This window comes from Lissotriton vulgaris, chromosome 2_1 (genome assembly GCF_964263255.1).
Source record: "Lissotriton vulgaris chromosome 2_1, aLisVul1.2, whole genome shotgun sequence".
NCBI classification, from domain to species: Eukaryota; Metazoa; Chordata; class Amphibia; order Caudata; family Salamandridae; genus Lissotriton; species Lissotriton vulgaris.
The window spans coordinates 1,730,160,596-1,730,183,694 of record NC_141687.1 but is presented as its reverse complement, the minus strand read 5'-3'; the positions used below and the strand labels follow the sequence as shown (position 1 = coordinate 1,730,183,694).

The 23,099-nt window shown below is 41.9% G+C and overlaps 1 protein-coding gene across 1 annotated transcript in view; it reads right to left on the bottom strand.

The window, feature by feature from the left end:
* LOC147733202 (mucin-2-like) overlaps window positions 1-23,099 on the bottom strand; it is a 1,332,790-nt gene that overhangs the window by 314,178 nt on the left and 995,513 nt on the right. Inside the window, exon 25 of the mRNA XM_086957736.1 lies at window positions 3,513-3,644. Coding sequence (XP_086813862.1) covers window positions 3,513-3,644 — 132 coding nt within the window. The remainder of the gene's footprint in view (window positions 1-3,512; window positions 3,645-23,099) is intronic.

Below are 23,099 nucleotides of genomic sequence, written 5' to 3'. Positions count from 1 at the left end.
ATCTTCCAAAAGAATAAACTCCCTTACCTGAATCAACTGCTTCATCTACATTTATTACACTGACACTAGAAGCCATTGTCGGCATAGATTGTGCTGAAGAAATACATTCAACATAAATATTCTTTACAGGTCCAGTTATTCATCTGTTTGCACAGTTTGTGAATTCTTTGATCTCAGTGTACATCTAATATATAAGTGTTTGTCTCAGAAACATTTAAAAGTAGAAAAAAAGTATATGAACAGATCTTCGGTTTTTCAAAGTGAGAAAGTACACTTTTTTCCATCATTTGCCTTCTAACAACTGACATAATGGATCTTGGGGTAGATTCTGATGGCTTCAATGGAGTCATCCTGGTCGTGCCACCACATTGGATTTCCATTACTGCAGCAGAAGTTTTGGATGGCAAAAGGAGTATGCCAATTAGCTGACATCAGTGACTCAGAGGATATACAGGATCCAAAGCAAATCTGTTCTTATAGCACAACCTTACTACTTAATGTCAAACCGGTCTTATTTTTATCAAAAAGTGCATGGGTTTATAAAGTTTCCTTCCACTGACACAGTGTTCCTGGGCACTAATTCAGACGAAGAGCAAGCCACTTGTAGGAAGGTGCAGGCACAAAGTTCTAGCATATATATAGAGAGATATACGCCCTGTGGAGACGTACAATGTGATAACAATTTTGGATGACCATGAATAAACGTAATTAGACCTAGGTCGAGGTCTTTTGATTTTTTATTTCTTGTGCAGCACTCATGCACTGATCCAGAAAGATACTTAAGGGACTGATTACAAGTATGGAGGTCTTGCGAGCACCAGACTTGCAGTCACGCAGGAGTGGCGACCCACTGTTTTTCTGAATATAACTTTGTAAGTTGTATCAGCAGTGGATCTCCGGCTGCACAAGGGAACAGTTTTTCCCTGGCAGTGGTACTGGCGTGCCACAATGCATTATGCTGAGCAGGGACAGGGACAGGCGCAGTCCCACTCACATATTTTAGAGTTTCTGCAGTGCCAGCCATTTCATGGCAGAGCCCCCCCCCCCCATGAAAAAGCTGGTGGGCAGAAACAAAGGGGCCCTACAGCACCCACATGTGCCCCTCACCATGGGGATACATTCAGTGGGGCACAACAAGTGCCCCCCTGTTTGTATCCCCACAAAGTTCCAGCACAGTATGGATGTCACTGGCCATGCTGTGCTGGAACATTTTTGCAGTTCCCATTGCAGTGCCTGTTTTCCAGGCACTGCCATGGGAATGGGCAAAGGACTGGCAACCATACAACCAGCTGAACTCATGTAACACAAGTTCACCTCATAATATGGCTGTCGATCCATGCGTGGGTTTGATGCAGTGGAGGGGGCATTGCGCCGCTGCGCCAAACTCGCAATCAGGCCGCCCTTAGCACTCTTTACGGTTAGCCCACTTTTTTTAGATAGGCCGGGACCCATCAGAATTCTGAGTTTAGCAGGAAACCGCTGCTCAGTGGTATTTCTCACAGAGATGTAAATGTACATGTATTTATATCGCGCAAATCACTGACCGAGGTCGGTATCTAAGCGCTTGCTTAGGGAACCCGTCCTGGTATTCCCCTGTGAGATAACCCCGGCAGGGTATCCACAAGGTGAAAGCCAGGCACCCCGCCGCGAGGGGCCATTGTGCAGATTAAGCAAGCTATTGCCCAGAGTCACAGAGTGTGAACCCGTGAGTCGAGAAGGCACCGGAGCTAGAATTATCGAGTCCGTGGAATTTTTGAGCCCAAGACCCACCGAGGCAGGGAATTGAACCCTGGTCCAGGGCCGATTTCAGCTTCCGGGTCTGCCGCCTCTAACCCCTGAGCCACACTTCCACCTGCAACAGGCAAGTTAAGTTTTTTCCTGCAAAACTCTGACCCCCTCCACAATTTTATCCCATGGGTAATTACATGGACCCATGAGACGCATGAATTTGGAGGAGGAAAATAATGGGGAATTTTACGGGCCACTTTAATGTGGGCCTAAGCGCCATAGACTGAAAAGTCAGAGCATTTGCCTACAGTTTGGTTCCTCACTATATGTATTACATCCCCTGTGTAATAGTGACATCATAACATTTTAGAAAACAGCCTCTTCTACTAAACGATAAAATGGTTTGCTTTAATTGCTTTGTCATGATGTTGCTCAGAATCAAGTTAGTCACAAAGTAGCTGTGGTAATTAATTAAATACAGTGGGGCTTATTCACAATTACATTTGAAAATTTGCACTACCAGATTTAGAGCAAAGTGCAAGTGAGGGTTTATGACCGTCTGAAATTCATGAACAATCCCAGAGACATGCATCCAAAGCTGTACTGGGCCCACACCTCCATGCTAAACCTGCTGTGCAGAATGCTTCGTAGCAGAGAACTCCACTCCAAGATGAGAACAGGGGGGCATATTATCAAGGGGGTTTATCTCCGCTTTTTTGGCTTTAAAAGCCAAGAAAGCGGAGATAAAATTATCTCCCTATTACCTAGCTGTCGCTAACACCAGTTAGCGACAGCTAGTAGGAGATAGCGACCATCTTGGGCCCCACTTTGCATGTCAGTGATATTTATCACTAATGACATGCAAAGTGGGCGTGCCAAGATGTTAGCGACTGAAAACAGTCGCTAACATCGCTATCTCCTATTACCAACATTTGGAGATATTCGCGCTAAGCGCAAATATCTCCAAAAGCTAACACCTGCCCTGAGCAGTTCTTAGCCATGTTATCCAATGGGAGGTGGATAACATGGCTAAGAGCATTAGCTCGGTAATGCATGAATATCGCTGACTTTTCAGCGATATTCATGCATTGCGGGGATTTTTATCTCATTTGCGATAAACCTTGGTAATATCAAGGTTTATTTGCGGTAAAAATCGCCGCAGCTCAGCGGTAAATTTTTGTCTCTAACCAAGCAATAGCGATAATTATCGCTATTGCTTGGTAATATGCCCCAGGATCCCTGTGCTAACACATGTTGTTTATCGTTTTTCATGGCTCTTTCTATGTAAACATTTTGGTTGGGGATCTTCTGTGTCGTGGTTGAGATAGATGAGCAGACCTAGATCGAAATGTTGTCATGCTTAAGTTACAGCTTTCTGGGTGACACTTGGAAACAGGGTAAAGTTGTTGGTTGGTAGCAGATCCTTAATCCCTGTTTCTATCTTGATCCTGTAGCCTTTTGTTCATGAGGTGTGTTGGCTTATTGTAAACCTGATTTAACGACAAAAGTGGACATGCTTCCTTCTTTACAATGGAGGTTCTGAAAGTGCCTTCGGACTCAGTGATCTTATCACAAACCCATCGGACCTCTGTGTAGTTGCTAGCTGTTCAAAAAAAGTCTTTTTGGAGTCTTTTGAAGAAGGAATTTGTCAGCTAAAATATCTGTGCAGTGCCAGCCGGTTTAAAAAATATTTTAAACTGTTCTTCTCCAAATAGTTGCAAAGAGATGTCAAAGCCCCAACATGCATGCAAACTGAGAGAGCTTTACAAAGGCACCTGACATACCTTCTAAGCCTGTTATATTGTGCAGGCACTGTCCACTAGGGTTGCGACATGTCTTGATGCAGGGGGCTCCACAGGGCTTGTACTCCCACTCACACCCTTCATATTTTTCGTTGTAGTAATCACAAAGCAGAGCTGTCATTAGGAGAAATAGGAACACAAAACATTAGTTAGATTATGAGTGTCGATATTGTCAAATCTGTTTTCCTTCAACTAATGGAAATGCCATTTAATCTGCAATTTCCATGTAATGTATTACTTCTAACATATTCGGCCCCATGTAGTCTTGAGGTGAGTCTGTGGGTATAACTGTCAAGTGCTGCCTTTCTTTTGATATGTGCATTGTTTGATTCTATGATCATGTTCAAGGGAGGAAAGGTTATTGATTACCAAAGGTCTCAGGATAATGACTTGAGTAATGGGGAATGAGACAGAGGCCTAGTCTAGAATAATGAATTGGACAACAGTGTGGCCTAGGCTAGAATGCTAAATTAGACTTTAGTGTGGCCAAAGCTACAATACTACATAACCAACAGCAGACTTTAAATGCTAAGCAAATTTTTTATTACTATGGAAAATTAAATACATTTTTAGATAACGTCCTCTTTCAGTAATTTTTATGGAGTCCCAATCTTTGAATCTTCTAAAACATCTAGTAGTTTCGCAAACAACTAATGTCCTGATTACCATGTCGGGTGGACCTGCGTCCCCCTGACATCTTCATGGGGAAGGAACCACCAACCATAGGTCAGCGGTTCTGACATCCCAATTGGGATGCGACAGTACTATAGTGTGGTCGGAAATATCCATTTTCCAATGGGGGTTGTGCAGCGGGCTGCAACGTCTACAGCACAAACTCCCATTGAAAAATGGATGTTTTCAAACATCCCTGCACCCTGTGGCAGGCACCGTCAGGTGCCTCCCACAGGATGCAGGAATGTCTATGGTGCCTCCCAGGCCACGATGCGGAGGCCAGGTGGAAGAGGGCCCTTCCAGGAGCCCCAATTTCACTTTTCGACAACTTTTCCATGTCAGAATTGCTGACATGGAATGGCTGTCAGAAACCAACATCATAACCCTGACGGCGGAAATGCCTGTCAGAAAGTGTTAGCCGGTCCCTCGAACTACTGCCTCTGACCTCATTCATTGAAACACATCAGCAGAAAGCGGTTGGACGCAACCAAGGCCTTTGTCGGTTTGGTCCGACCACCATCGTAATTAGGCCCTAAACGTTTGATTTATGTATGCTAAGTGTTAGTGTCTTTGCAGTACGAACAATAAAACAAGTACTAAGGATTTTGCCATGTTTCCCAAAAATCCAAAGACAAGGAAAAATGTACTAGTGGTGCCTTGTGACTATTTAATGCCCGATTTAGCATTGATAAGCATTGGGAGATTGGTTTTAAGACAGTTTTGCAATGGCTAGTATCTGTGCAAAAGATTCACTGTCAACATTAACAGTGTATAAATGGTCATCATCAGAGCACTTCTGCACTGCAGAGAGGGACATGTGAAGGCTCAGTGTCATCATGCTTTGCTATCTATAGAAATGCACTTCTACTGCCAGAGTTGGTAAGGCCTTAATGAAGTCATCATTTTGTTGGTCCCCAGTACTTAGTGTGGTTTAGCAGGGTCCCAGAATTATGGTGTGTGAATGAATAGGTGGTCTCTTGGAAGTAGCTGTACCTGGCTTGACCATATCACTTAAAGTACTTAGCCATCAAAAGCATCCAAAACATCCAGCTAAAATAGAATGTTAGTGTAGCAAAGAAGTATTTAAGGATGGGTGCACAGCCTTTTGTTTAAATTCTTCTAGTTTGGGTTCTCCGTGGGTAGCGTCTATACCCCTAAAGACGCTGGCGTTGAACAATAAATTTGTGGTACCAGTGGGTCACTGGGACCATCCCCTAGGGAACTCCATTTTCTCCTCCTAACAACAGAGGATTCCACACAATAAATTCGTTGTGCTTGGTTTGTTCTTATTTATTTCACAATGTTCTTTGAATATTGTTTCATAGCATATTCAGTAGTTCATAATCTCTCAAAGGTTTACATTTAACAACTCATTTCATTCATGAGGCATCATTTTGCAATTGTCCAATGCATTTCGGGCTATAGTATAAGCCCTTCATCAGGGAAAAACGCTGTAAAAATAAATGTTTAGGTGTAACCATTTTAGTAATGAACCATGATTCATACATTAACACAATGTAAACATATTAGTTCTCAAACTTAATAAATGTGTGTTATTACAAACTGATCATAGGGTTGAGAAGTAAAGGCGGGGGGTAACTTACATGCCTGTGTCAGTTTGCGCATTCAGTATTGTGATATGCTGTGAAGAAAACGAAAACGTGCGTTCAGTTAGTCGGTGCCGTACCGTTCGAAATGTGGATAAAGAAAGCGAGCGTTCATTCTCCCAAACTAACCTGGAGTTAAAAAATGGTGTGTCTCGAAAACGTCTCTCGGAACAAATGTTCGTGTCGTTCCGCGTCTTTTGTTGCAACAATGTTGCCGTTTCGTTTGTGAAGTAAGCCCGGTCACGTGTCTAGTAGTCATTGAGGAAAGACTACAGAAATGTTCATGGAAAGTTCGGCGTGACGACATGTATGTTTCTAATATAATTTAAAATGTTCACTGACAAATGTCTTTGAAACATTGTACAAAAACGGGGTGGGGAGATAAAGAAATGGGATAATAAACACAAAGTGAAGCTGGTAGGAGGGGCAGGTGGGGGTGGGGCTAGTCAGTTCTCTCTCGTAAATGATAGGTAAGGAAAACTATGCTGCGACAGGTAGCAGGAAATGATAAAACATCATGTTGAATGTATCATGGTCATACTTAGGAGTACAGTCCACTCTAGGCACATAGGGCAAAATAACAATTCAATATTAGATTTTACAGATAACAAGAAAATTCGCTTTTTTCATTGAGTCCAAAAGGGCTGTGGGTGCACAATTTGTACATCCAAAAGTTCTCTCTTTGAAGAAGAAATTTAGTATTATCTCTTCCTTCTGTCTTTTGAATCGTTTCTAGGATCAAAAATTTTAATTGAGCAATGCTGTGTTTGGATTCAAGAAAGTGCATTGCGACAGTTGATTTGGTATTCCTTAGACGTATGTTCGATTTGTGCTCTGTGAGTCTTATTTTGATCTTTCTTTCCGTCTTACCAATGTATAGCTTGCCGCATGGGCACTTGAGAGCATATATGACGTTAGATGTTTCACACGTTGCATTTGTCTTTAGTTTAATTTCTTGGCCTCTCATTGGGTGATTGATTTTATTACCCTTGATGACGTTGTTACAGTGTCCACAATTATAACAGGGTTTCGTTCCCTGGTACGTTTCTGGTTTAGCTGTTCGGTGTTGAATAATCTCACCTATATTTCTTGATCTGGTGAATGCGAATAGGGGTGGATCTTTGAAACAATTGTTGAAGTCTGGCTCTAAGGCAAGCATTTGCCAGTGCTTAAGGATGGTCTTCTTGAATTTTTGACTGGTGGTTGAGAATTTGGATATTGCCACTATCCTGGTTTGTTCTTTAGTGTGACTAGGTTGTAGAAGAATCCTTCTGTCTTTCTGTTCAAGTTTCTGTTTAGATTCTTGTAAGATGGTTTGTGGATATCCTCTTTGTGTGAATTTATTTTCTGTTTCCTTTATTCTTTTTTGTAGCGTTTTGGGATCTGATGTGATTCTCTTTATTCTTGCCATTTGGGAAAAAGGTAAAAATCGAAAACGAATTTATTGTGTGGAATCCTCTGTTGTTAGGAGGAGAAAATGGAGTTCCCTAGGGGATGGTCCCAGTGACCCACTGGTACCACAAATTTATTGTTCAACGCCAGCGTCTTTAGGGGTATAGACGCTACCCACGGAGAACCCAAACTAGAAGAATTTAAACAAAAGGCTGTGCACCCATCCTTAAATACTTTTTATGTTTGAATTGTAAACCTCGCCAGGAAGGATAGCACGCACAAAACCAATAAACTAACAAAAAAACAAAACATCATGAGTAATTACGAAGAAATATCAAGGAGTACGGAGGCAAGGGCCTCAACATTTGCATTTAAACCAGAAGAGGCAGACAGAATCTATGGTCTCATTAGGGATGATCTATCACAGGAGTCTAACACGCGCACGAAGGAGCAAAATATAAGACAATTAATATACTTATCCAAACGCAAGATCAACCAGCAAATGCATGCCAGCACTCTCATAAAATATCACAAAAATCTACGCATACCCCGAGGTCTCAGGATTGCTCTAAAACCCTCTTTATGCAAGAACTCAAAAAAATTTCAAGAGAGATGGTATGAGATACTAAACAAATGTTCACTTGACCTTATTCTGTTGATAATAGAAGAACTATCAGAAATCTTAGAGGAGCTAACAAAGGAAATAACGGAAACCCAAAATGATTTATCAAACGCAATGACCGAAGAGGAACTCAACAAAATATTGGAAGACATACACACCCAAATGGAGATACACACCAAAGATATAAACGAGAGAAAAATCCGCAAATACAAACGGGATACATTAGATTATCGCCTTGGGGAAGTGTACACTTGGGCAGATACCTACTCAAGAAAGAGAGCAAATAAGCCTTATACATCGCAAACTGAAACATCATCCTCAGACAGTGATTCAACCCAAAGGGGTAAACCACAAAGAACAACTACAAAAACAACTGAAGGACCAAATATGAGGGGTCCCCAACCTTCCACTAGCTCGGATACTGAACAAAATACGCAACCAACTGCTATTATCCAAACTCAACAAAACCATTTTTTAGAACAAGGTCAAGCACAAAGAGGAGACCCAGGAGAGGACAGAACAAAAATACCAGAAAAAGAAAGGGAGAAGGAGAAAGAAGCACCAGCCACGAGGAGCACAACAGGTTCCAACAAAGACAAGAAAAAAACCCCGAAGACCAATTAGTAATCAACATCAGCCATTACCATCTGAGCGAATATGAAATTCAACTACTACAAAAAGGCACATCATTTGTACCTACGTACAATACGGATCAATTGGAAACAGAGGTCAGCTTTTACAAACTAATGCGCAAATTAAAACTACGCCATTTTTTTGACAATGTTTTACCTAAACCCACCACCCCGGACAATGATCAACTACTAGGACTACGACCAACAAGCTCCTTTCAAGCCCCTGTCAGTCACAAAACAATTGATCTCTTTGAGAAAATGGTAAAACAAGATCTAACCAAACTCAAATATCAACGGCACTCGAACAGAAATATCACTCAGAAGGATTTGGACACCCTCAAGAAACTATCCCACAATGACAAAATCATCTGCACTAAAGCAGATAAAGGAGGTGCCATTGTAATAATGGATCGAGACCAATATGAATCCAAAGTCATGGAACATGTCAACGACATCAACACATACATGAAGCTCGAACAAAACCCGACTATGGAATTTACAAACACCCTAAAACAGATTGTGGAAAGAGCGTATACAATGGGAACAATAAACGACAGAACAAAAAAATTCCTGTTAAAAGAAAATCCAAAAAGTCCAACTCTAAATATGGTCCCAAAGATCCACAAAAATCTGACTGACCCACCTCTAAGACCAATAGTATCAACCCGTAACAGCATGCACGAACCCATAGGGCAACTACTTGACAAGTATCTACAACCCATAGTTAAAAGCATGAGCACATACATAAAGGATACCACAGAATTCATACTGAAACTAGAAACCATCAATCTGAATCCGGAAGAACCTATTATTCTGTGCACAGCAGATGTCAAGTCACTGTATACCAGTATACCGCACTCTTTGGGCATTGAAGCTATTGAGAAAGCACTTACAGGCACTGAGTTAGACATGAACTTCCAAACATTTCTGATGGAACTGATGTTTTTTTCGCTCTACCAGAGTTACTTCAAGTACAAAGACAATTGGTATTTACAACTGGTTGGTACAGCTATGGGCAATTCCGCAGCGCCGGTCTATGCGAACCTGTTTATGAAATTTTATGAAGAGAACCACATTCTTTCCAAACCACAATGGCAAAACAACTTAAAAACATTTATACGGTACATAGACGATATTTTTCTAATTTGGTCCAGCACCAAAGAAGAGTTACAAGAAATGCTCACACAATTCAACCAAATGGATGAGAGAATCCAGTTAACCTGGGAAATGTCTGAGACTACAATTACATTTCTTGACGTTAGAGTCAATCGCACCAATAAAGGCCTTGAGACCGATCTTTACATTAAAGACACGGACCGCAACAACATGCTACATTATAGCAGTTTTCATGAACAAAATTTGAAGAGATTTTTACCTTTTTCCCAAATGGCAAGAATAAAGAGAATCACATCAGATCCCAAAACGCTACAAAAAAGAATAAAGGAAACAGAAAATAAATTCACACAAAGAGGATATCCACAAACCATCTTACAAGAATCTAAACAGAAACTTGAACAGAAAGACAGAAGGATTCTTCTACAACCTAGTCACACTAAAGAACAAACCAGGATAGTGGCAATATCCAAATTCTCAACCACCAGTCAAAAATTCAAGAAGACCATCCTTAAGCACTGGCAAATGCTTGCCTTAGAGCCAGACTTCAACAATTGTTTCAAAGATCCACCCCTATTCGCATTCACCAGATCAAGAAATATAGGTGAGATTATTCAACACCGAACAGCTAAACCAGAAACGTACCAGGGAACGAAACCCTGTTATAATTGTGGACACTGTAACAACGTCATCAAGGGTAATAAAATCAATCACCCAATGAGAGGCCAAGAAATTAAACTAAAGACAAATGCAACGTGTGAAACATCTAACGTCATATATGCTCTCAAGTGCCCATGCGGCAAGCTATACATTGGTAAGACGGAAAGAAAGATCAAAATAAGACTCACAGAGCACAAATCGAACATACGTCTAAGGAATACCAAATCAACTGTCGCAATGCACTTTCTTGAATCCAAACACAGCATTGCTCAATTAAAATTTTTGATCCTAGAAACGATTCAAAAGACAGAAGGAAGAGATAATACTAAATTTCTTCTTCAAAGAGAGAACTTTTGGATGTACAAATTGTGCACCCACAGCCCTTTTGGACTCAATGAAAAAAGCGAATTTTCTTGTTATCTGTAAAATCTAATATTGAATTGTTATTTTGCCCTATGTGCCTAGAGTGGACTGTACTCCTAAGTATGACCATGATACATTCAACATGATGTTTTATCATTTCCTGCTACCTGTCGCAGCATAGTTTTCCTTACCTATCATTTACGAGAGAGAACTGACTAGCCCCACCCCCACCTGCCCCTCCTACCAGCTTCACTTTGTGTTTATTATCCCATTTCTTTATCTCCCCACCCCGTTTTTGTACAATGTTTCAAAGACATTTGTCAGTGAACATTTTAAATTATATTAGAAACATACATGTCGTCACGCCGAACTTTCCATGAACATTTCTGTAGTCTTTCCTCAATGACTACTAGACACGTGACCGGGCTTACTTCACAAACGAAACGGCAACATTGTTGCAACAAAAGACGCGGAACGACACGAACATTTGTTCCGAGAGACGTTTTCGAGACACACCATTTTTTAACTCCAGGTTAGTTTGGGAGAATGAACGCTCGCTTTCTTTATCCACATTTCGAACGGTACGGCACCGACTAACTGAACGCACGTTTTCGTTTTCTTCACAGCATATCACAATACTGAATGCGCAAACTGACACAGGCATGTAAGTTACCCCCCGCCTTTACTTCTCAACCCTATGATCAGTTTGTAATAACACACATTTATTAAGTTTGAGAACTAATATGTTTACATTGTGTTAATGTATGAATCATGGTTCATTACTAAAATGGTTACACCTAAACATTTATTTTTACAGCGTTTTTCCCTGATGAAGGGCTTATACTATAGCCCGAAATGCATTGGACAATTGCAAAATGATGCCTCATGAATGAAATGAGTTGTTAAATGTAAACCTTTGAGAGATTATGAACTACTGAATATGCTATGAAACAATATTCAAAGAACATTGTGAAATAAATAAGAACAAACCAAGCACAACGAATTTATTGTGTGGAATCCTCTGTTGTTAGGAGGAGAAAATGGAGTTCCCTAGGGGATGGTCCCAGTGACCCACTGGTACCACAAATTTAGTGTAGCAAAGAAGAAAGATGAGTAGACCAGGTGATGTTGAACAGTATCACAGCTTTATTCATCAGATCACTTCTTGTTTACAGCTTACAAGATGTCAGTCAGATCCTTCAAAGTGCCCCACCAGGAGCAGCCTCCTCGCTGCTCAGCCCGTCCACACCAACTGATTCTCCCTTCTAATCCAAACACACTCAACATTCTGTCTTACCTCATCATAGGCTGAGCAGCAAGGCAGAGAACTACTGTAGAGAGAGTGCATTGAATAAATAGTACATTAGAACACATCTCCCCCTTATAGTGATGGAAATCATTCAAAATGTGTGAAGGTGATAAAACACATCTCAGCAAAAGAGGGTGCATTATTAACAAAATATTTATGTATCACCCCCTGCTATAATGATCATAACAATCAAATGCATGAAAGTTGTGAAACATACAAATGAGTAAAGGAGGATGCAAAAAATAACTACAATTACTACACACATCTCCACTTAATAATGACCATAAACAACAAGAATGCAAGTTAAATAAATACATTCTTAAAAAACTTAAAAACAGTGGATACTATCCACCATAACTCACACCCCAAACTGCCGGTACAATACCGTCACACCTCACAGAGTACCTATTGCGCCACAAACTAAGGCACAAAACTGCGGCAGAACAGGCATCTACAACCATCTACTGCACATACTAATGACAGATCTACCTCAAAGAAGAGGATCAACACAAAACACTCTTGAAACTTAATATGGGTAAATTTAATCCCAACTTGCATAGCCAAAATGCACATCCCAAACACCTCCATGAGGCAACAACCACATACAATGTATCACCAAAACCAATAGGAGAATCTACATGAGAGGTAAACTTCCCACGTGCGTATCCGTAACGCACAGTCCAGTACATACCCAAAAGGTAAACCTCCAAAACCAGCCTAGTACCAAGACTCAACACACCACAACTACCCCCACAAACATAGCACTGCAGCAAAAAAACTAATCAAATAGAAAGTCTCCCACTCCTGTGAGCTATATCTCACCCGAGGTCTTGACAGAAAGAGCTGCATGTAACTGCCGCACAGAAACTTCATCCAAGTTAGTGTCTTTGAATACCATGAGAAAATAAGCTCCAATATAGTATGTCTTGAATGCAAAATTGTTGACAATCCACTTTAACAGGAACACGAATCTCCAAGAAGAACCGGATGGCTGCCCCATAATTTGTGCCCAAAATTGTATTATGAAGAAGGTCTATAAGCACCAGTACCTGTAATTGTTCTCATGAGGACATAAACTGCATTGAGGTTGACAAGAGTAACCTCAAAAGCTTCCTGCTCCATAAAGACAATGTTCCCATAACTTTATTTAACATGACAATCCCAAAATAAAACGTGGTATGCAAACGTGTAAAAACCTGGCTGGTAATGTAAACCCCACCACAGAGTAATAACACTCCCTCTATGTGCCACTCCCAAGCACAAGATAGTGGCACGTTGTTAAGTCGAGCCGGATGGATCAGGGCGCGCCGCTGCATGCAGGCATCACCAGGCAGCAACCTAGAACAACAAAGCAAGGGCATCATGGAGGATTTTTCAGGTGCTCCGCGAGGCGCCAAAAAAACGGTACGGTGTGCGTGAAATCTTCTTTCAAAAATACGCTTAGTTTCCAAAAGACACCAGTATCTTTGTTTGATGCCGTTAGCAATGCTCGTGAGCCCAACTGACACTTTGGATTTAGTTGCTCTGCCGGTACATTTCAGAGTCCAAAAACAGTTTGCTTACACTCAAAAGCTCACGATACGACTGTTAAATTGAGGGCTCAAGTAGAATAAAAGTATAACGATCACACATATGTACGCACACACTCCAGTGTCTAACCTTAAAATCTCTAAAGTCGATGCTCCTCCACAGCATGATGCTCTTCATCAGATTCACATTCAGTGACACATGTATCGCCAGCTGCCTAATTCTCTTTGATGTTTTCCCCAGTCACAACACAGACTGAGGCTGGCACTGCGACCGAACTTTTCACCCTTGTCCCATTGCCTCCAATTACCATCGCTGTGAAAATGCTGCTTAATGCTCCTCGGGGCTCGATCCACCTCCAACTGTGGAATGCACCCAGACAAGTTTACGTGCTGTTAACACCACCATAAAAAATCCAAAACGTCACATCATGACATGCATGAAAAACACATGTTGTTGTTGCACTACTCATCCAAGGTTTAAGATTAGATTTAAAATCAATGATGTCAAAGAAATAACAGCAGGAACTGACAGGCCCAGACTACGTGGTGGTAAGGGACGTTGATAACAAGGTCACAGATGATGCTCACCAAAAACAGGATACATCAATTCACTCAGGCCAATACAGGGAAGGAATTGGCACCTTGCGTTGTGGGCGACCGATGACAGTTTCACAGGTGGGGCTTGGGTGGGGTGCCATGTTGAAATTTTCATACCTTAGAGTCATTTAGTCTTGCTTACTCCATGCGTAAGGTTCTTTTAGATCATCGCCAGTGTTGCAAAGAAGAAAGATGAGTAGACCAGGTGATGTAGAACAGGATCACAGTTTTATTCATCAAATCACTTCTTGGTTACAGCTTACAAGATGTCAGTCATATCCTTTAAAGAGCCCCACCAGGAGCAGCCTTTTCGCTGCTCAGCCCATCCAAACCAACTGATTCTCCCTTCCAATCCAAACACACTCAACATTCTATCTGACCTCATCATGGGCTGAGCAGCAAGGCAGAGAACTACTACAGGGAGAGTGCATTGAATAAATAGTACATTACAACAGTTAGCTGACATCTAAGCTATTTCCCTGCTCTCCTTACTTCTGACCTAGTTCGCTGGTGCTGATGGCTCACAATTTGGCCTGATCAGACACTGTAATGGAGATAGGCAGCTTTTAGCAAAGCCATGCGACGCTGGAGAAAATATTTTAGGGCCACTTGGCCTGATGGATCATAAGTGACTCACGTTTGCAAGGTCAAGTGACTGGAACTGTAAACATAAATATTTCTAGCACAAAGTAGGTGAAAAATGTAGATGACATTACAGGGTAGACAGTTCAATAAAAGGAATAGAAGAAGCAACCAGTTGTTGAGATCCACATGATGAAAAATATTTATGATGACTTTCCTAGTTTGATTTTGTGTTCCTAGAAGGCGTCAGATGTTGAGTGAGAAAAACCATTTGGTTGGACAATTGTCTTTCATGAGCAATCAATAGTACTCCCTATTTTTGGAATATCTTATACAAATGAGTGCACAGTCTGAGCAAAAATATGAATTCTAAGTGCTAAATATGAATGCTAAGCTAGTATATCAGATATCTGAGCTCATCATTCGAAGGTTATTAGCAATCCCACCAATCCTCTCAGAAATCTCAGATTAATAAATGTCTCTAAAGCACTGACAATGAAGTTCATACATGTGTACTTGATTACTTATTAGTTATGAAAATGGTAATTTCTCACACACACACACATCTGCGGAGAGACACACACACACATACACATTAATATCACTGTGCTTCCAGGAAATTTATTCTGAAATGTTTACATGTTTCACAGGTTTTTTTCACTGCTGTTTTTGCGCTTTTGCACAGTCCTCTGATGAATTTTAACTTCTGAATCTTTGTTTTAACTATTGCCTACCTCTTTTTGCATACCTCGCTGGAGGCCATCTCTCCCCGGTCAACAGCAAGACTAGCTCATTTGAGAGGAGGGAGTTTTGACCCATTTCCGGTTGCGTGGGAGGTTGGCGTTCTAGTGGCCCAACCCCTTCTACAAAACCAGATGCTTCACCTGACGCACAGCAGATGCGCGCAGGTAAAGCGGACGCTCTAGAAGCCACTTTGTGTACTTTCAATTTTGCGCTTTTGCCCTGTACTTTGATGAATTTTAACTTTTGAATCATTGTCTAACTATTGCCTACCCCTTTTTGCACACCTTGCTGGAGGATATCTCTCACCGGTCCACGGCAAGACTAGCTCAGTTGAATGGATGGAGTTTTGAAGCTACTTTGTGTACGTTTATTCTTGTGCTTTTTCACAGTCCTCAGATAGATTTTAACTTTCGAATCAATGTTTTAACTATTGCCTACCTCTTTTGCACACCTTGCTGGAGGCCATCTCTCCCCAGTCCACTGCGAGACCAGCTCATATGAGTGGCGGGAGTTTTGACCCTTTTCAGGTGGCGAGGGAGGTTGGCGTCTAGTGGCCTTGTATGCCCGGCCCTTCTGTTATACCGACGAAAGTGGTTGAGACCAATTTGCTTAAAATTAAGTATTTTGACTGCCAGCTCTTTAATGGATGCCATTTATAATCCGCCTAATGAAATGTTTTGCTACAAAATCTTTAACTTTTTTAAAAGCTTTCTAGATATATATTAGTGGACATGAAATTGCTTCTTTGTTTCTCTTCCGTATTTGAATGTAACTGTATTTTTCTTTTATGTTATTCTTTTATGCGGATCTCATGTGAGTTCCAAAATCATAAATAAATATTGAATTGAATTGAATTGAATAGTGGCCTAACCCCCTCTATAAAACCGGTGCTTAACCCGATGTGCAGCAGGCAAGCCGATTGCGTGCCAAAGGCAAACCCATCTGCACCCTGACGTCGCCAGGAGCCAGGGACCCTGGCCGATTCACCCCCGAGCAAGGCGCAACTCCATTTCTGTCCTATTCTAGCAAGGAGCTGCTAGAGATGAGAACAGACTCCCGGCCTTCATGCCAGCCTGAGACTTGGCCAATGTTTGAGGGCCCTTTTTCCTGTCGAGCCTGCCGGTATCAAGGTATTTCTACTAAGACGGCTTCTAACCATGAGAAACCTCGCTGTGCTCTCCTCAATATTCAATCCCCTGGTTTTGAACCTGCTACCTCTATTAGTAATGACACAGGGAAACCCCCGCATTATCTCAAAACGGTGTGGAAAAGCTTGTTATGCAACATTAGATATCTGCCTTGGCACCCTATTGAAATATGAGATCTTTTCTCCTCTGTGCAGGCTGATCTGGATTTTTGTCAGAAACAAGGCTTGAACCCCATTCTGCTCCAGTCATCACGCTAGCCCTGCCTGAAGGCTACAGGATTATAAGAATGGACATACAGCCAAAGGTGGGGGTGGGATAACCATTTTACATAAGGATAGCACCAAAGTTACTGCACTGGAACAGCGCTGCAATGCTAATATCGATATTGTGGTCTTTCCAATAGACCTTTTATCCCAATTAAGTTGGCAGGGGACCCTAGTTTACTGGCCCCCAGATTCTTTAGCTGAATTCTCTGTACAACTTGCTGAACTAATAAACCCCATGTGATTTTGACCAATAATTTTTTATTGCTGCGAGATTTTAAGGTACACAGTGAATATACTTCTAATACCGACGCACTGATGCTCTTGGCAGACCTAGTTCTTCTGGGCTTATCTAAGCTCAATGAAAATTTTACACACACAGCAGGTCACACACTGGATGTGATTTTTTCCAACTCCTCTAGTATCCTGTGTGAACCTTCCCAACCGCTAACATGGTCGGATCATGCGCTAATTGAATTCTTCATTCAAGGTCCCAGGGAGATGAATGATCCCAATCCTGTCACTCACTACACTAGTAGACAATGGCAGAAAGTCACCCCAGAGTGCTTCCAAGCCACCTTTTTGGTGCCTTGAGACACTGCACCAGACAATATAGAGGATGCTCTTGCCAAATATAATTTTGCAGTGTCCTGCGCTATTGACCAACTCGCACCATTGATATCACTTCCAAACCTCTCTAAAAGTCTTCCAGACTGCCTGGTTCTCTCCCCAGCTCCGAGCTCAAAACAACTATGCAGAAAACATGAAAGACGCTGGCGTAGCACCCATGACGAGAGGGATAAAGATAGATTCATGGCCACTCTGTCTGGCTACCATAAAAATATAAAGACTGCACATTAAGCTCACATCGCATCTCAGTTAGCCCAGGCTGGTAACGCTCCCAAAATACTCTACCAAATCCTTCAGTCTTTCATCAACCCTAAGGCTTGTGATAATTTAGAGGCTCCCTCTCAAACGCTTTGTAATGACACCACACAATATTTTTCGCTGAACATAGAGCTTATCTACGATACAATTGTCTTGTCTGGCTGCCAGCCTTCCGTTGCCATGGCATTTGATCAGCTGGAACAGGCAACCCATAGGTGCTAAGGAGTTTCCCCCTGGTGACCTTGGTAGATGTAGAAACATTGTTTTGTACCGTAAGAAATCGGGCTCCCCCCTAGAAGCTATCCCGGCCAAAGTCGTAGCCTCTCTGCCTTGTCCACTAGCTCCTTCCATCGAGTTTCTTCTCAATCTCTCCTTGAGAGATGGTTATGTTCCATTAGAATGGAAGGCAGCACAGGTTATGCCTTTTCACAAGAACACCAAGGCTCCTCTGACTGATCTTTCCAATATCCATTCCATCTCGCTACTCCCCCTCCTGAGCAAATTGTTAGAGAAGCACATTAACAAACATCTGTCCAACCATGTCGGGCTTACTAGCAGCCTGGATCTTTCCCAGTCAGGTTTTAGGCCCAAATACAGCACAGAATCAGCTCTGCTAGTGGTCACAGATAACATCAGGATGACCTTAGACAGGGGCCAATCTACGATTCAGGTGCTGTTGGAACATTCTGCTGCATTTGACACAGTTTCAAATCAGATATTGCTCAGGAGATTGAAGGAGATTGGACTTAGAGATTCTGCCTTCCAGTGGAGGATGAGTTTTTTATCCTCTTGCTCCCAGACCGTCAATCTTGGCCCGTATCGTTCAGCATTTATGGAACTGACCAAGGGAGTGCCTCAGGGATCCTGCCTGAGCCCCACTGTGTTCAATATCTATGTTGCTACCTTGGCCAATCTTCTTAGGACCCGTGGGTTCATCCCCATCTCTTACGCCTACAATACGCAGCTGCTATTTCCTATTGATAAATGTACTCCATCTGTACAGTCGGCCTTCTCCACTGGTATGAGGGCTATCTCAAATTGGATGAGAAGCAATTTCCTCCAATTTAATGTTGGGAAGACCAAGATCTTGCTCTTTGTAGCTGCCCTTCTATTGTGGACACCTGAATGGTGGCCGGAGGACCTTGGCGCTCCCCCTGCCCCCAAGTCCCTGGTTAAAACCTAGGCATTCACCTGGACCAGGCTCTCACTCTGAAGGAACAGGCTGCTCAGACAGCTGGCTCCTGTTTTCATATGCTAGGCCTACTTTGCTGAGTCTTTCCTTTGCTTCCTGACTCAACTCGGAAGACTTTGACCCAGGCACTTGTACTAAGCCGTCTGGACTACTGCAATGGCCTCTTGGTTTCTGCCAATGAGTCCTTGCTCTGTTGACTGCAGGTTGTCCAGAACACTGCGGTGCGACTGGTCCTCAATGCCCCTCCCAGGACTGCCTCCTGACCTCTTCTTCGTCAGCTTCATTGGCTCCCAAATGCGCGCACGGGTTAAGTTTGCTGCATTATTCATAAAGCTCTATTCAATCTTGGTCCTGCCTATCTTTCTGAGAAATGTGTGCCCTACCGGTCCTCTAGGTCCCTTTGTTCTGATTCTACGTCTCTTCTTGCGGTCCCCCGAGTTAGGAAAGCCAGGCTCGGTGGGAACTTTTTGAAAAAACAAGATGCCAGCCCTACACTTAGTTTGTGTCATGCTCGTGAATTCGAGCAACAAATCAATACTATTTTTAGATTTGTTAGGTACAATTTATTTATACCATTTACTTTTTTGTTTGTTCATTTAGAAATTATTTTGCATGAGAAAAACACTTCCCATAACACATTCCATATATACATAAAAAATAAATTTACATTTAGACACATCATTTCATTCAATAAACATTACATATACATTGCACATCTATTATACAGCACATATTCAATCTTTGCGTAGTGTTATACAAATACCATTTAAAGGATAAAGTCACGTTCAAAAGGAGATAAAAAAAGATGAAAAAGATTTAACTAGACGTATTAATCATTGTTGCAATTAGTCCAACAGTACATTTCTCCTTTTTGCCGACCCGTTTGGAACCCGATATTTCAATCTACGAGTTCTCATCAGGGCTTTATCACTTTCATCTTCAACCTATTTTGTAGCAGGTTGCCAGGGTTCACTTCTGCGTTTCTGTCTTGTTTCTACTTTCCTTTTGTTTGGGGTGAGTAGAGCCAATCGTCGCCTTAATGTCACTTTCCTCAGTTTATTCCTGCACTTTAGACAAGGACACCGAAGATGCACTTTTCAGCAAGTGTCTCCATTTCATGAGTACCTGTGTGGTGCCTGTTATTCTGTATTTTACGGGTTACGGCGTGATCTGTTATCTCAGAGCTCTTCGATATAGTGCCGAGTTCCTGTGTTTTCAGATTTTGGCGCGGCGTGCTCTGCACTGGATCCCTTACATTCGCTCCCTCAACCCTCGTTATCTGCTCGCGGTCCTGGTCTCGTCTCGTTCAGTTGAAAAGTCAACTAAATGCAGCAGCGCTAAACGGGACGAGACCAGGACCGCGAGCAGATAACGAGGGTTGAGGGAGCGAATGTTAGGGATCCAGTGCAGAGCACGCCGAGCCAAAATCTGAAAACACAGGAACTCGGCACTATATCGAAGAGCTCTGAGAGAACAGATCACGCCGTAACCAGTAAAACACAGAATAACAGGCACCACACGGGTACTCATAAAATGGAGACACTTGCTGAAAAGTGCATCTTCGGTGTCCTTGTCTAAAGTGCAGGAATAAACTGAGGAAAGTGACATTAAGGCGACGATTGGCTCTACTCACCCCAAACAAAAGGAAAGTAGAAATAAGACAGAAAAGCAGAAGTGAACCCTGGCAACCTGCTACAAAATAGGCTGAAGATAAAAGTGATAAAGCCCTGATGAGAACTTGTAGATTGAATTATCGGGTTTGAAACGCGTCGGCAAAAAGGAGAAATGTACTGTTGGACTAATTGCAACAATGATTAATACGTCTAGTCAAATCTTTTTCATCTTTTTTTATCTCCTTTTGAACGTGACTTTATCCTTTAAATGGTATTTGTATAACACTATGCAAAGATTGAATATTTGCTGTATAATAGATGTGCAATGTATATGTAATGTTTAGTGAATGAAATGTTGTGTTTATATGTAAATTTATGATTTATGTATATATGGAATGTGTTATGTGAAGTGTTTTTCTCATGCAACATAATTTTTAAATGAGCAAACAAAAAAGTAAATGGTATAAATAAATTGTACCTAACAAATCTAAAAATAGTATTGGTTTGTTGCTCGAATTCACGAGCACAACACAAACTAAGTGTAGGGCCGGCATCTTGTTTTTTCAAAAAGTACTATATGGTCCAGTAGGGTCAGCTGGTCCAAGGACCTACCTCCTCCCTTTCACAAAGGCTGGGTGGGAAGGCACTCTCCCACCTGGGCCCTCTTTACTGGAATAAGCTCCCCATGCATTTGAGACAATGCCCCAACCACCTACAATTCAGAAAACATCTTAAGGCTATTCTTTTCTGTCTCTGATTATGTTCTAGCAGCTTAGCTTTCCTGTTGCCCGTCGGAAGAGCAGAGATACCCCTTCGGGGGTCGATTTAGGCACTATATAAATAAATACATTCATAAGTAAATATTATGTTCAAGAGATTTTAAAGTACAGCTTAGGTAGTAGTGTGATATTTGACCTGCGAATGAGCTGATAAGAGTGTGAAAAATATGAAGAGCCATGGATGTGGAGCCAGACTGATCTTCACAGTCCTCCTGCATCACAAATTGCTTGCTATCAATATGTTGAAGAAGATTTTCAGAAGGTGTGCAATAGCAAACAAAAGGGCCAATCTCCTGTTTATACCTCCGGAGAGGCATGATAAGTCAGAAAAAAGGGAAGCATTTTCCTTTGACCTTTTGTTATTTAGGGAAATACTTTTTTTCTGATCAAATGTTGTAGCTAAGTGATAGGTTTACAAAGCAAAGATCCATTAACCTGAACAATGACATTACCAGCCATCAACATAAAAGAGCCAAAGCAGTGTAAATTTACTGGTGCCTCTCATGTTCCTAAATCAGTTGGACAGCTACGTTTGTATGTGCTGCACTTTCCAAAATGTGAAGTTGGAACTACCAAGGTAAAGACCATATACATACTTCCATCTAGAAGAGATCCAAGAGGAGATAACCATGGCACTCACTTTGCATAGCTCAAGTGTAGACAGCATCTATATTTATGATCCAAAGAGCCTGTACACATAACTTTGTTGGTGTATTAACCGGTATTGTCAGGAAAAGTTTTATTGAGACTGCCAAGAATTCTTAATATGAACACTAAGCTGGCATTTTCCAAATGTTTTTGTTTTGGTTATATTTAGGTACAACAAACCAAAGCCTGGGGGTGTGTGATAGCAAAGCACTTTATGGACATTTTACAACTTCCAGGTTGTAGGCATATGGGAAGATATGTTCCAAAGCAGATGAAAAGCAGCTCACATCTGAGTTGCATTTCATTTGCAAGGCCTGGGGATATCATATGGGCATGAGGTTATGTTAATGTTATGGTAATTTCGATTTATATAGTGCCAAATCACCGACATGTCTCTAAGCCCTTGCTTTGGGAACCCGTCCTGGCTTTCCCTGCGAGATAACCCCTACTGGGCATCACCAAGGTGAAGACCAGGCATCCCATCACGGGGGGCCGTAGTGGAGATTAGGCAAGCTATTGCCCAGAGTTGCTGAGTGTGAACCCATGATTCGAGTAGGCACAGAGGCGAGAATTATCAAGTCCGTGGACATTTTGAGCTCAAGACCATGCCGCGTCGGGAATTGAACCCTGGTCCCGGGTCTGACATCTGCATCAGGGTCTGCCTCCTCTAACCAGTGAGCCACCAGTGAGGTAAGTAAATTAAGTTAGATCACATTGGTGGCTTTAAATTTTGAGTTTTGAGTGATGGGGGGCTTTAACTGAGGTAAATCACCAGTGCTTCCATGACATTAGCTCCATATTTTATTCTACCCACTGTTAAAAATGTACACAATCCAGACACTTACTAACTTAAATAGCTGGTAAGAGACAATATATGATATTTTAGCCCTAATGAAACCTTGCACACAGTGGACACCCTGGATGGTGGAAACGTCCTGCTCCATGGCCTCCTAGACTCTAAACAGGCCCCTTAAAGGGGCTCCCCTAATGCCGCAGCCCATCTCATCCATGGCCTAAAGGAATATCATTGCATCACCACAATCTTGATAGTACTCCCCAGACTCTCCTTGCCATCCTGCACTACCTTCAAGACCAGCTGCATCATTTACAAAGCCAACACACACAACCTGTGGCCACACAGCTCTAGCTGACAATTTTACCAGGTTTGGTGACTCTCGGAACACCCACAGAAATGACACATCAGTCTGGAGACAAA